General features: G+C 39.3%; 3 protein-coding genes across 5 annotated transcripts in view; 1 reads left to right on the plus strand and 2 right to left on the minus strand.

Moving 5' to 3' along the window:
• faap24 (FA core complex associated protein 24) lies at window positions 1-7,671 on the plus strand. Of its 3 annotated transcripts, XR_012179580.1 has the most exons (6): window positions 1-332; window positions 1,292-1,434; window positions 1,524-1,679; window positions 2,424-2,689; window positions 6,996-7,148; window positions 7,358-7,671. XR_012179580.1 is itself a non-coding variant. In XM_073472179.1 (5 exons), the coding sequence occupies exons 1-4, from the start codon at window positions 230-232 to the stop codon at window positions 2,673-2,675; spliced, it is 654 nt and encodes a 217-aa protein (XP_073328280.1). In that variant the 5' UTR covers window positions 1-229; the 3' UTR covers window positions 2,676-2,689; window positions 6,996-7,671. The 3 variants fall into 3 exon arrangements, 2 of the variants coding, with proteins under 2 accessions (XP_073328280.1, XP_073328282.1); XM_073472179.1 differs by having other exon boundaries at window positions 6,996-7,671; XM_073472181.1 differs by lacking the exons at window positions 6,996-7,148; window positions 7,358-7,671 and having other exon boundaries at window positions 2,424-3,288.
• Window positions 4,377-14,460, minus strand: part of LOC141000851 (E3 ubiquitin-protein ligase TRIM39-like) — a 17,744-nt gene continuing 7,660 nt past the window's right edge. The window contains exon 2 of the mRNA XM_073471732.1: window positions 4,377-6,098. Coding sequence (XP_073327833.1) covers window positions 4,377-6,089 — 1,713 coding nt within the window. The 5' untranslated portion in view covers window positions 6,090-6,098. The remainder of the gene's footprint in view (window positions 6,099-14,460) is intronic.
• On the minus strand, window positions 7,975-14,081 carry LOC141000510 (E3 ubiquitin-protein ligase TRIM21-like). Its single transcript, XM_073471213.1, has 2 exons — window positions 13,967-14,081; window positions 7,975-10,424 (listed from the first exon to the last, which is right to left on the minus strand). Exon 2 carries the CDS (start codon window positions 10,413-10,415, stop codon window positions 8,769-8,771), a length of 1,647 nt encoding a protein of 548 aa, XP_073327314.1. The 5' UTR covers window positions 10,416-10,424; window positions 13,967-14,081; the 3' UTR covers window positions 7,975-8,768.

Consider the following 14,460-nt stretch of genomic DNA (forward strand, 5'->3'; position numbering starts at 1 on the left):
CGACAAAGAGACACCTGCTCCTCGCAGACACCAATGACCTGACGAACGAGGAAGAAATTCAGACTTTTGGAGGCAACAAAACAAACACAGCTAATCTGTTTAGCTAACATTCGTGTTTTGAACCCGGTTGTTGCATTTATATCTATTTCTATAAACTTTACACCATCTCTGGAGGACATAATACGTCCGTCTTTAACCACATGAAGACGGTGAAACTTGGTTGAGCTACATGGAGACTAAAGCAGCTGCTGTGCTGAATGCGGTTCCTCCTTACGGACACGTTATTACCAGCGAGAAGTGGAGAAACTCGTCGCTTATTCAAAGTTTAAAAGGTGATTCAGTAATTTTATTAAAACACTTAAATATCCGCCTTTCAGCTTGTATCGTTCGCTGTCTGTGTGGGTCGTGTTTTTGTACGGAGGCAACAAGCGTGTGCCAATTCAGAAATGTCGGTATGTAAGAAATGTGTTATTTTACAGAAATAAGCGCTGTTTAGTAGATGTTATTAAAGCCGATTTGAAGGGTGTACCCTAAAGTGTCAGAAGAGTCTCTTGAATCTAAAGTTTACATTCAATATTAATGTCTTATTATCGTTAGTGTAGTGTTTTATAAGATTTCTGAGTGGAGTTCTGTGTGAAAGAAGCCACCAACCACACATACCTTAAATTCACTCCCCTGCTGCTTTTCTTTGTCTTTTACTCTTCTGTGATATCAACTTAAGTGTTTTTCTGTCTTTTGGTTTGTGACATAACTATAAATAATTATGATATTAGGTAATGTATTGTTAGTTGGGCAGATTAAGCCGAGGTTCTAGGAAAATATTAAAAACTTAGTTCAACTAAACGATTTGTAGTCCACAAAACATTCCTGGAGCTTCACAGTAAAACAGCATTGCAGCATTTTCTGAAACATAAAATACAACAAAAGAAAAAATAAAATGGCTAAATAAAAGCTCCTGCAGCGTAAGTAAAGTCTCTGAAGCCTGAGAAATGTTTTATAGGACTACGTAAACCAGATTTTCCATCAACATGTGGGTGATTAGATGTCTGAATTTTCATTTTTGGGTGGACGTTTCCTTTAAAGTTAAATGTAATGCCTCCACTTCTTTGGCTGCTCCTTGTACTTTATTTAGTGTTTGCCTTCTGTGGCCTCGAGTATGTGATGACTTTATCTTCGGTCACAGCGGATTGAAACTTGGCACCTTCCTGTCTGCGTCCTAATTTGGAGATTAGTCATTTTACAGTCTGTGTGAATAAAATGCTCCCGTAAACAAGCTCTCCTTCTGCTGCAGGTGGAGGTGTGAAAATCCTCTTTGAGAGTGAGCTCGGTGTGGCAGATTTCCACCTGCCCAACAAAAGCTGCATCCTGTACGTGTCCGAGTGCGACATCATAGCAGGAAGCAGCTACAAGAGGAAACTGGTCCGCTACAGAAATGTGAGTTTGGTGAAAGAAATGACTGATGAAGCAGTTTTGATGTATATCTTTCTGTGTCTGATATGAACCGTGTCCGTCCTGATTTACAGAGCAACAGTAGTTTCCAGGAGCTGGTGCTGGTGGAGAACACCAGACTCAGCGAGCAGTACTTCAGTGCTGTGCAGAAGTTTGTGGTGTTTGACCTCGGCCTGACTCTTCTGCCAGTCAGCGGGCAGACTGAGGCCTCACAGCTCATCACGCAGATTGTAAGTAGGCAGGACAAAACAATAAACCTGCAATCAATACCAGTTTGATTTGTTGACAGTATCAAATGTGTTGATTCAAGTTCTTTGTAGGTATTTGTAGAATATCTGTGTTTGAGTCAGTGTCCTCTGTTCCTCTTTGCTAAAGCAGTGTTTTGTGTTTGATATTTTTAGGCTTCATAGTCTTCACAGTTTGGAAAATGCTTAATTTTAACCGTTTTATAGGTGAGAAATATGATGAAATGAGAATATAATTGTTGAAAAATGCTTGATTTTCAACACAATCTTGAGTTGAGGCAAATTTCTTTTCTGTACATCAACCGTAAGGTAACAAGCAACAGCACCGAGGGTGTCTCTCAACTCAGTACTCACCAGACTCTGGTTCCCTCTCTGTAACGTTAAGTTCATGAAGTAAAGTACATTTCCCCTCCAGCTACAAAGTAATCTCTGAGCTCTCCTCCCGTTGGTAAACAGCCCCAGATCAGAGCAGAATCTGATGTGCACCCGACTCATCTTCCAGAGCTGGCAGGCTCTGAGCCCGGCCCTCCTCACACAACACTTGGCAAACGACTTCTTGCGGCAGTGATTACATACTGTGTGTTTAAAAGTCACAGCCTGCAGGTGTAGAGATAACAGTGATAACCCAGTCATGATGTGACCCGAGTCACACACAGAGTCAAACACACCACACTGCAGTACACTTTGTTGTCTGATGCTGATTCTCCAACCTGCTCTCATTGTGTCCAGGTTAACGGGGAGGGCAGGGAGAACCCCTTCAGGAGGAGGAGTTCAATTCAGCTGCTGGACCCGCTGGTTCTGGCTATGGTCCAGCAGGTCCCTGGGGTCGGCAGGGTCAAAGCTCTGGCCCTGCTTCAGCACTTCTCCAGCATCCAGCAGCTCTGCAACGCCGCCCCCACTGAGCTGGAGCCCATCGTGGGTCAAGCTGCAGCTCAGCAAATCCACAACTTCTTCCACAAACCCACTGCTGCTGGAACCTGAAGGCTGGACTCTGGGTCTGTATCTAAGCTGGGAGGATTTGATTTAAAGATAATGCAGATACACTTCGGCTCACATGAACACTATCTGCTTATTTGTTTACTGCTGTACTTGCTTCACAGCTTGGTTTTTAAGATATTTCAGTCTTGACCAAAGTGGTGGACCAACAGACCAACACTGCCGTTCATAGATAGCTAAGCATAGCTAACATGGCTCAAACTAGAGAGCTTGAAAACTGACTTTGGTTTGGTGATTTGACGGCTGCCTTCACTGGCCAGTGTGCCATCTTTTTGTTTGTTTTGTGGTTTTGCACTCTGCACTTTTGCACCCACACTAAATAAATATCAGTCAATTGCAGGATCAATTGTAAGTTCTTAATTAATTAAGTTCTTGCTTTTCAGAATGAATTTTAAATCAACCTCCTGTTTTATATTGGTATTTTAACTTTCCCAGGAGTGTTGGAGCTCGTCAACTCAAGTCACTCTGAGAACAGATGGTGTTTTTTATCACATGATTTGGTCGTCATTACAAACATCAGCTGTTGTTTTTCCATCTTAAATTATTAATGAAGAACAAAATAAATTAATCAGACACAATAAAAACTTTTAAAAAAACATTTTGCTTTTGTTTATTTAAAATGAAAAAGAGAGAAAAGCTAGAAAGAAGAAATCTTTTGTCTTCTACATGAACTGCTCTTCAATAATAGTATGAAACACTTCTTACGTATACACACAATGATCACTCCACTCCCACTCCTACTTTTTATTGTTAATCCAAAACATCCAGATTAATTGTCTTATTATATCAGTGTACCCAATAATATACGGTATTCTTTACTTTGTAATTCAGGCGAGTCATGTTAAGTTATTTTGACTGAACCCAGGGTCTCCATTATGTTTGCTTCGAGCAGTTGACCACTTAATGGCCTTTACATTTTATTTATGAGCTCAGATAAAGGTCCTATTTGTTTTTCATTGTTAATATTATCCTACCCGTCTGTAATGGTTCTGCAAAATAGGAGACTGACCATCAACAGTTATGTGTATGTATATATATTGATTTATGTCTTTGCCTATTAAAATACTTATCACATTTAAAATTCTGTGTGCCATGCATAAAATCATCAGCCTATTTTGGCCACTTTGCGACATCCCGTTGCCACCCCAAAGCTACCACAATAAAAATCCTAGAGCCCAAGTTATAGCCTATGATGCCCTTCTTATATATACAATGATCAGACAGTGAAAAAGTTTGAGTTTGAACAAACAGCAATAAAAACCAACATTTAATCTTTCTATAGAAAGTTCACACAACAGGATTTTAGCCCCAATATTCCCGGTGCACTCTCGTTTGGGACGATCACCATGTGTGAACTGTTTGCCATCTATCCAGGAGCTCACTTTTAGCAGAACAATGTAATATTAACACATTTCTGAAAGGATTTCGGCTAAATTACTACATTTACTATATCAAGAAATGCATTACCACCCAACCTCAGAGTCAACAATGTCATATGCAACATCAAATATGTGATTTAGGACACATTAAATATCCCTGGAAAGCTGCATGTTATAAACTTACAGACAGAGGGTGTGATAGTACCCATTTCAACAGCTTCCATTTTATTAATGCCTACTTGTGCTTATGACCGTTAACTGTCATGGGGGGTCACGTTCACTAGTTGCAAACGGTTACATCCACCAGTCACTTAGTGAAGTGGGGGAAATGAACCACTCTGGAACACAACGATCTGATGGCTTGATAGTAGTCTACTGTGTTCAAGACATCAGTGTGACTGAAGGGAGAGATGATCAGAGGGGCAGAGTTTTTACCACCAGCATTATTACATGGACAGAAGTATGGGTAGAGTTTCTGAGTGAAGCAGCAGCCAGTAAAGGAGTAGATAAGAGCTGCAGCATCAACGTCATAAAAGGAGACCAGACCCTCCTCATAATCCACAAACACCCCCACCTTCTCAGGCTGACACTTCAGAGAGAAGAAGACTGGAGGGTCAGAAAAAGCTCCGTACACATTTTCATTCATCAAATATATCGTCCAGTAACCATCCTGAAGAGTCGGTGTGATTCTTCCCTTCTTGTTGATCGACTCTCTGGCCACTCCTAAAACCCAGTCAGTCTTCTCTTTAACCTGAACCTCATAATAAAATCTTCCTGAAGAGAAACTCTGCTTTGCTAAGACATAAACATATGAATCAAATCTCTCTGGGTTGTCTGGGAGATTCTTCTTTGGATGACCACAGTTAACTTGTTTCCCATCATCAGACAGGATGAGTTTGGGGTGTGCTGTATCAGGATCGAGTGTCACATCCGCTGCATACTGCTGGACCCTCTTCAGCTCGGCCTTCTTCATCTGTTTACTGAGCGTCTCCTCCAGCTGATTCACAGCTCTCACCACAGTCCCCTCATATGAAGGTGGACGGACGCTGACTCCTGTCCAGTTCTTGGTGGGTGGAGCAGCGTTCAGTGATGGGAAGCTTTGGAGGAGGTGGAGGTGGTCTTCAGACTGTGAGAGCTGCTCCACCTCAGAGCTTCTCTTCTTCAGCTCAGAGATTTCCTGTTCCAGCTCTTTGATGAAGCCTTCAGCCTGGTTCTCTGTCTTTCTCTGCTTCTCTTTGATGGTGTCGATGAGCTCGGCCTGGCTTCTCTCAACAGACTTCTTCAGAGCGGTGAAGACCTGAACACCAGCTGCTATCTCTCTGTCTGCTTCTTTCTTACTGAGCTCCACTGAGCGCTTCATCTCCTGAATCTTCAGTCGTCTCTTCTGGATCATCTGCTGAATTTCAGCGTCTGTCTTCCCCAGCTCGGCCTTCTTTCCTTCATATTCTTCTTTCAGAGGAACAACATCATGTGTCTTGTGGTCTAAAACAGAGCAGAGCATGCAGACACACATCTGGTCGGTCTTACAGAACAGCTCCAGCAGTTTATCGTGCTTCGTACACATCCTGCCTTCCAGGTTCTCCACAGGGTCGATCAGCTGATGTCTTTTCAGGCCTGACTTTGTCAGATGAGGCTCCAGGTGAGTCTCACAGTAGGAGGCCAGACGCACCAGGCAGGACTTCAGGGCCTTCAGTTTGGTTCCAGTGCAGTCGTCACAGGGAACTTCTCCTGGTTTGGAAACTTGTTGCTCTGAGCTGCTGCTGCTGGCTTTCTGTTGAGCTGACTGTCTGAACTGAGCAGCCATCTTAGAGATGAAAGTATTGACCTTCAGCTCAGGTCTGGTGTTGAAAACCTCTTTACAGTTGGGACAGTGACACGGGACATTTTTATCCCAGTGTATAGTGATGCAGGATTTACAGAAGTTGTGTCCACATGGTATGGTGACTGGATCAGTGAACACATCCAGACAGATGGAGCACAGAAACTGATCTTCAGTCAGCAGACAGCTGGCAGCAGACATGTTTACAGTCTGAGGAGGAAAAGAACGTGTAATAAAGCAAAACATGAATTACTTAATTCTTCTTGATTTCTCAGAAAAACATCAAGCTAGATAAACAAAACTGTGAATTATTTAGTTATTTTGTAGTTCAGCAGAAGTTTCATTTGAAGCCAGATACTAAAAACAACAGAACCTCCTGTCTGAGTAGAGTTGAAGTTTTATGTTAATTGTTGTTGAAATACAGCAAATATTATCAGCTGTACTCACCTGATTGTGTCAGAGATTCTGCTGTGTTGCTGAGAAAGGCCTGACTGAGTCAACTTAAGTTTTCCTTCGAGAAAACAGGGAGACGAGTCTCGACGGCTGTTTCTCTGATGAATGTTTAGTTTCATTTAATGAATGTGGTTTTAAAGCTGTTGTGTTTTTCCAGTGTTGCTCCGCCTCTTTCTGCTTTGCAGCTGAGGTTTTGTTGCCTTTCAGGTTCAACTTAATTACTGACATATTTTGGTACAAGCTCTATTGTGATACAACACACTGAAGCTTTCAGGGCAGTCTGTGTTAACAGGACAGTTTCTACTTCATGTCATTCACATTTCTTCTTGTATTGGAGTCTTTAACATGTGATGACAGTCAGACAACTAAACAACAGAGGTCAATCCAAGACCTGCAATAAAATACTACTCCAGGCTCCAACTCTCTTTACAGTCTCTCCTCAAGCCAACAACAATCCCAACATCCACTCAGTGTTAAGTTCCTTTTCACATCACATGTGCAAACACGTGACACATAGGACAACATTAACATGATAAACTGGCAGGTTGTTATAACAAGAAACGTCCTCATGGCCTCGAGCAATCACATCAGCAGACTGACAAACATACAACATGTGAATGTGGACATGCTGTAATCATTGTGTGTGTGTTTCAGTGATCGTCAGTGACCCGGCTGCAGCTGTCGTCACACCAGACTGCAGATGTTAAAGTAAATGACAAGACTGGACATCTCCCACCCTCCCACCACCACCTCCGGACAGAGCAGCAACACACGAGGCCAGATACACTAACTGACATGACTGTGACGGTGAGCTTCAATATGCATTCAGTTCAGTGCCTCTCTCTCATCAGCACCACTGGGCCTCTTCTCCTGGGTCACACTTTTATTTTAGGATAATGAACTCAAGTATTTTATGGATACAGAGAGATATGTCTCGACTGCAGCTCTGTGTTCTCTCCTGTGAATGTTTAGTTTCATTTAATACATGTGGAAATAAAACTCCTGTGTTTTTCCAGCGCTGCTCCACCTCTCTCACTTTGCAGGTGAGGTTTTGTTGCCTTTCAGGTTCGACCTGATTACTGAAGTACTTTCGGATCAGTGTTTATTTTGGATCAAGACACAGAAGGCTTTACTGGCACAGCTGTGGTTACAGGACACTTTTTTACCTCCACTGCATATAATTTATTGTAGCCTTTTTTAAATTTCACAAAAAAAACATATATCACATAACACAGATGTTGTCATATCTGTTATTTTGCTGATTGTAGTCTAAATGCAAAATGTTGTAATTAAAACGTAGACAAGTATTTAATAAGAGAGGGACACAGAGATATGGTCGTCTATAAAAATGTAGTTATTGAAGCTAAAATACCTTGTTCTTTTTTTTATTTTTGCTTTGGCTAACAAGTTGTTTTCCAGAGTAAAATATTTAACAGTTGTTATTTGTATTAGACCAATTAAATTAATCATCGTAATTACAAGTACAACAATTCTTATTCTTTATTTGAATCCTCGTCATCTTTCACAAAGTGGTTGTTAGTCTTCCTGGAGTCCACACAAACACAACAACAATAAGAAAGACCAGAATTTATTGAGATATGTTAGTTTAATGTAACAATGAGTGTTGTGTTATAAAGTGAAATGTTGTAATAACTAAAAAAGTTTCTCGTACAAACAGAATTGATTAGTTTCCTGTAACAACGAGCACAGATGTCACAAAAAACATGAAGAATATCTTGTTGCAACGTACAAAGGATTTTGTAAAAAGGGCATCATCAGATCACTGGTTTAGTTCATATCAGCTGTTCAAACCTTCAATAACATGACATCATCTCACACTACCAGCTGTCTCAGGTGTGATGGAGGATTGAAGCTCCTCAGCTCAAGTCAGTCTGAGAACAGCTGATGGTGTTTTTAATCACATGATTTGGTCGTCATTAGAAACATCAGCTGTTGATATCAATAACAAACTAAATAATGAATCAGACAGAATAAAATGTTTTTTTCTATTTTATTCACAAAGAAAATCAAAATCAAATTACTTTTCTCTCATTCATAAATGTTTTGTCAGGATGCAACTCTTCTTATATTTACAATGATCAAACAATAAAAAGGTTAAACTCAACATGTAAATGTTTCATATATCTGAGTACATTGTTTTCTGATGATTTAACAGTGTTGAAGGCAGTAATGCAGTTATTAGAATAAATGAGGCTACATTAGATAATATCAATCAGTGTGGTAAAACTGGTGTGTTGTTGTAAATATCAATGTGACACATCAAAGAAAAACATTTACTGTAAAAATGATAAAAACACATGAATCAGATTCTGAAAAACAACAATGTATACATCATACATCACCAATAAATGTACATTTATTACATTAAATGATGTGAATCTTTCTGTAGAAAATCAAATGTTTGTTCTACTCAGTGTGATTGACAGGAGAGATGATCAGAGGGGCAGAGTTTTCACCACCATCATTAAAACATGGACTGAAGTATGGGTAGAGTTTCTGAGTGAAGCAGCAGCCAGTAAAGGAGTAGATAAGAGCTGCAGCATCAACGTCATAAAAGGAGACCAGACCCTCCTCATAATCCACAAACACCCCCACCTTCTCAGGCTGACACTTCAGAGAGAGACGGACTGAAGGGCCAGCACCAGCATAGTACTCATTTTTATTCCTCACACATATCGTCCAGTAACCATCCTGAGGAGACAGTGTGATTTTTCCCTTCCTGTTGATCGACTCTCTGGCCACTCCTAAATCCCAGTCAGTCTTCTCTTTAACTTGAACCTCATAATAAAATCTTCCTGAAGAGAAACTCTGCTTTGCTAAGACACAGGGACAAGAATCAAATCTCTCTGGGTTGTCTGGGAGATTCTTCTTTACATCACCATGTTTAACTTGTTTCCCATCATCAGACAGGATGAGTTTGGGATGTGCTGTATCAGGATCGAGTGTCACATCCACTGCATACTGCTGGACCCTCTTCAGCTCGACCTCAAGCAGCTTCTTCATCTGTTTACTGAGCGTCTCCTCCAGCTGATTCACAGCTCTCACCACAGTCCCCTCATATGAAGGTGGACGGACACTGACTCCTGTCCAGTCCTTGGTGGATGGAGCAGTGTTCAGTGATGGGAAGCTTTGGAAGAAGTCGAAGAGGTTCTCTTTAGAGCTTGAGAGCTGCTCCACCTCAGAGCTTCTCTTCTCCAGCTCAGAGATTTCCTGTTCCAGCTCTTTGATGAAGCCTTCAGCCTGTTTCTCTGTCTTTCTCTGCTTCTCTTTGATGGTGTCGATGAGCTCGGCCTGGCTTCTCTCAACAGACTTCTTCAGAGTAGTGAAGACCTGAACACCAGCTGCTATCTCTCTGTCTGCATCTTTCTCACTGAGCTCCACTGAGCGCTTCATCTCCTGAAGCTTCAGTCGTCTCTTCTGGATCATCTGCTGAATTTCAGCGTCTCTCTTCCCCAGCTCGGCCTTCTTTCCTTCATATTCTTCTTTCAGAGGAACAACATCATGTGTCTTGTGGTCTAAAACAGTGCAGAGCATGCAGACACACATCTGGTCGGTCTTACAAAACAGCTCCAGCAGTTTATCGTGCTTCGTACACATCCTGCCTTCCAGGTTCTCCACAGGGTCGATCAGCTGATGTCTTTTCAGACGTGAGGCTGTCAGATGAGGCTCCAGGTGAGTCTCACAGTAGGAGGCCAGACACACCAGGCAGGACTTCAGGGCCTTCAGTTTGGTTCCAGTGCAGACGTCACAGGGAACTTCTCCTGGTTTGGAAACTTGTTGCTCTGAGCTGCTGCTGCTGGCTTTCTGTTGAGCTGACTGTCTGAACTGAGCAGCCATCTTAGAGATGAAAGTATTGACCTTCAGCTCAGGTCTGGTGTTGAAAACCTCTTTACAGTTGGGACACTGACACTTGTCATTTTTATCCCAGTGTTGAGTGATGCAGGTTTTACAGAAGTTGTGTCCACATGGTATGGTGACTGGATCAGTGAACATATCCTGACAGATGAAGCACAGAAACTGATCTTCACTCAGCAGACAGCTGGCAGCAGACATGTTGACAGTCTGAGGATGAAATTGAAAGAAAAACAGCTTTAATGCATTTATTTAGAATATTTAATGAGTTAAAATGTAACAATGATTGGTGGATTATGAGGAGAATCATCATGAATTCAGTTGTTTTATTGGCAGCAGGAGGACAGTTTGCTCCCAGTCCTCGTGCTTCTGTGTTGACTTTGAGACCATCAATAAATTATTGTTGAAATGACACAATGCTGATGTTTTATAATTTCCAATAACTTCATGTGGACTTGAAGGTAAATTAGACTTAATTGGTCTCATGTTGCACAAGTTTATTGATTTCTAATGTGTAATAAACTGATTTGGTTTCATTTTAAAGAAAATATTCGAAGTATTCTTTAACAGAGTCGATGTAATGTGACCCAGTGACTCTTAATCAAAAACAAAATCAAAATCAGGATCAGAATCAGAATCAGAAATGCTTCATTGATCCCTGAGGAGGAAAATGTGCACGTCTATGAAGGTAGATTTGTGTCTTTATTATTCAATCAAAAAAAAGGTTGCTTCAATCAAAAGATATATTTTCAATCAAAGAAAAAAAGTGTTTGAATGCAAAAATATATTTGAGACTCAAAAAAATGCATTTGAACACTATTTTTTTTTGCTTGAAAATGTTTTTTTTGATAGAAGTGAAGGTTTTTTTGTTTGAAGCAACTTTTTTGATTGAAGTATTGTTGTTTTGTGTTTGGGCCATATTATGAGTAGGACATTTGTGTCTTTATAATTCAATCAAAAAAGAAGTTGCTTCAAACAAACAAAAAATATTTTCAATAAAAAAATCACTTCAATCAAAAAATAAACCTTTTCAATCATAGAAAAAATGTTTTTGAATGCAAAAAAATATTTGAGACTCAACAAATTGCACTTGAACACTTTTTTTTGATTGAAAATGTTTTCTTTGATTGAAGTAATCTTTTTTGTGTTTGGACCATGTTATGGGTAGGACATTTGTGTCTTAATTATTCAATCCCAAAAAAGTTGCTTCAATCAAAAAAAATATATTTTCAATCAAAAAAAATATATTTTCAATCAAAGAAAAAACTGTTTAAATGCAAAAAAAAAAAAATCATTTGAAGTGTTTTTTTTTTAAATTGAACTTTCTCTTTTTTTGAATGAAGTGAAAAAAGTTTTGAAGTCGTTTTTTTTAAAAATCATTTTGACACAAACGTACCGCAGTGGGCGGGTGCTTCCCCATTGGTCAGACATGTTTGAGTGACAAGTGTCTACACCAACGACGTCTTTCTGACAAGCAAGTCATGGTCGCCAGCAGCCAGGAAGCAGTGGTGGAGTTGTTGTATATGTCTATGGCATGAATCTATAATAGATCCATGGTCTATGGTGGTTAGTAGATAAAACCACAGACATAGATACAGAGACGCCTCATTGAGCGGGTTGTTCCGCTGCTGCGATACGTCGAAGTCGCCGCCATATTGGAGGAGGCAGATCTGCCCCGTGAACTGATACAAGTGAATGGAGTGAACTTTAGAAAGCTCCTTCTGCAAAGTGCTATAAGTTAATGTCTCTCACTTACACATTCACACACGTACGAATATATTCAGGAAACAGACAGGAACCAGAAACAACGTCTGTAACGTCCTCGGATGATTATAAACGTTAACTACTCCTCATATGTTCAGTAAACAGGTGGGCACCAAACCACCGGATGTACTTTTATAATGTTTTTATGTGTTTACAGCTGCCAACGTATGTAACACTGCTACTGTGATGATACATGACGGTAACACAAGCAATTTCCCGTCAGGGCTTAATGAAGTATTTCTGATTCTGATTAATATATTATGCAGTCAGTTGTCCATATTTAAGTTGACAGTGTGGTAGACAGACATCACATTTACGTGTCAGGATCTGGTTATTATAGACACAGATTCAATATTTAACCGTCATGTATCATGTATCAAGATTTTTTCATTGAAAATATTTTTTGTTTGTTTGAAGCAACTTCTTTTTTGATTGAATTATAAAGACACAAATGTCCTACTCATAATATGGCCCAAACACAAAACAACAATACTTCAATCAAAAAAGTTGCTTCAAACAAAAAAACCTTCACTTCTATCAAAAAAAACATTTTCAAGCAAAAAAAAATAGTGTTCAAATGCATTTTTTTGAGTCTCAAATATATTTTTGCATTCAAACACTTTTTTTCTTTGAGTGAAACGTTTTTTTTTGATTGAAAATATATTTTTTGATTGAAGCAACCTTTTTTTTGATTGAATAATAAAGACACAAATCTACCTTCATACACGTTACAGTCGCTCCTTCTAGAATAAAACATATCACACTGTAGATATAAACAAGATTTAAATAGAGAAAGATAATATGACACGAGTAACAAGGGATAAAACTTATAAAGTATTAAAAATACATTTTAAAATGACATATTAAAAGTACTAAAATATAGAAATAAAGATGTTATTACACTGGATAAGTGAGACAAGTCTCGTCACTGATTTTAATATCAAACTTAACACATTTATTATGATTTCCTGTGCACGTAAATAAAAACTTTACCTAAATCATCAGTGAATTTAAGTGTTTTAATGTACATTTTTATTACATAAGTTTAATACAAAGGGTCACATTTAATAAGTTTTTCTATCATGTTGAGTCAATGTGAATAAATAATTTAGTCTGAACAAATTAAATTAATGCAGAGTTAAATAAACCTGATGAGTTTATTTAATCATTAATATAAAGTTATGGGGAACTTCTACATAAACATAATATGTGTTTCTAGTGTTTATTATTCAAGTATTAAACTTAAAAGTAATTTTAAAAAGCATTTGATATCTGTTGTTCTGTCTCCTGTAATAAGTTGCACATCTTGTTATTTAGTTTCTACACATTGACTCAACATGACAGAAACACTTTGTGTTTAATGTGACATTTACATTGAACGTTTGTAGAATTAGATGGAAAATTGACATTTTATTAAAACACTGAAAGTCTCTGTCTCAGGCTGATAATATATTTATCCAGTATTTGTCTCTATTGTTTGTTTTATTGAAGCGTTTGAGGCAGAAAGAGAAAAATCAGCATCTGTGTCCAAAGAGCTTTAGTGTCAGAGAGTCAGCTTGGAGGAGGAGGAGGAAGAGGAGGTACAGAGAGAGAGGATGAAGATACAGAGAGCAGAGAATCACACACATTAAATGTGCAGAAGAAAAGATGGAAGCTGCAGGAAACTGAAGCTGTTTCTCTCTACAACCCTCAGCCACTGATGGGTGACAGTTAAAATGGCGACGTCCTGAGTGAAACTTCCTGTCTGAGTAGAGCTCAGGTTCTGTGTTAACACCAGAAACAGGTCAGAGAAAGACGGTAAATCAGTTTAAACTAAAACCAGCTGTGACTGGATTCTGTGTAACTTCAACTAGCTGGAGTTCAGTCACTGTGGTTTGGTTTTAATCTGCTCTGTACTTCCTGTGAACACGTGTAGAAATGTCAGATTCTGGTTTTAACTCACTTTTGAAGAAATATTCAGTCAGGTCTGTGTAGGTCAGTGTACTCACCAGTGTTTGTAGAGATTCTGCTGGTTAGTTGAGAAAAACCTGATGGATTCAGTTGAAAACAGAGAGACTCGTCTGGACTGCAGCTCTGCTGTCACTCTGACAAACTGTCACTTTCTTCTCAGGAAATGTGACCTTGAAGCTTGTTCTTGTTGCTCCTCCTCTCAGTGAAGCTCTGTCAGTTTTACTGACTCATTGTGAAACTTGTTGACAAAGTTTTGGAACAAGTTTTTACCTTTTTGTTTCTTGGTCTTTTCTCAGCAGTGGAAGTTTACAGCAGCCAAAAGAAGATACAGTTACAAATAAAGCACATAAGAAAAGAAGTCAGTGGAAGATATTCAAGAACAAACTGTATCTTTAGATCAACAGGCCACAACGCTCCCTCTACAATCCCACCAACACTCCAGTGTTCAGCTCACTGTTGAGTCTGTCATTTCACTTTTCTGCTGCTTTACAAACTGTTCAGCATCTTTTCTTTGTCAGACTTTTGTTGTGTG

This window comes from Pagrus major, chromosome 8 (genome assembly GCF_040436345.1).
Source record: "Pagrus major chromosome 8, Pma_NU_1.0".
Classification (NCBI taxonomy): Eukaryota; Metazoa; Chordata; class Actinopteri; order Spariformes; family Sparidae; genus Pagrus; species Pagrus major.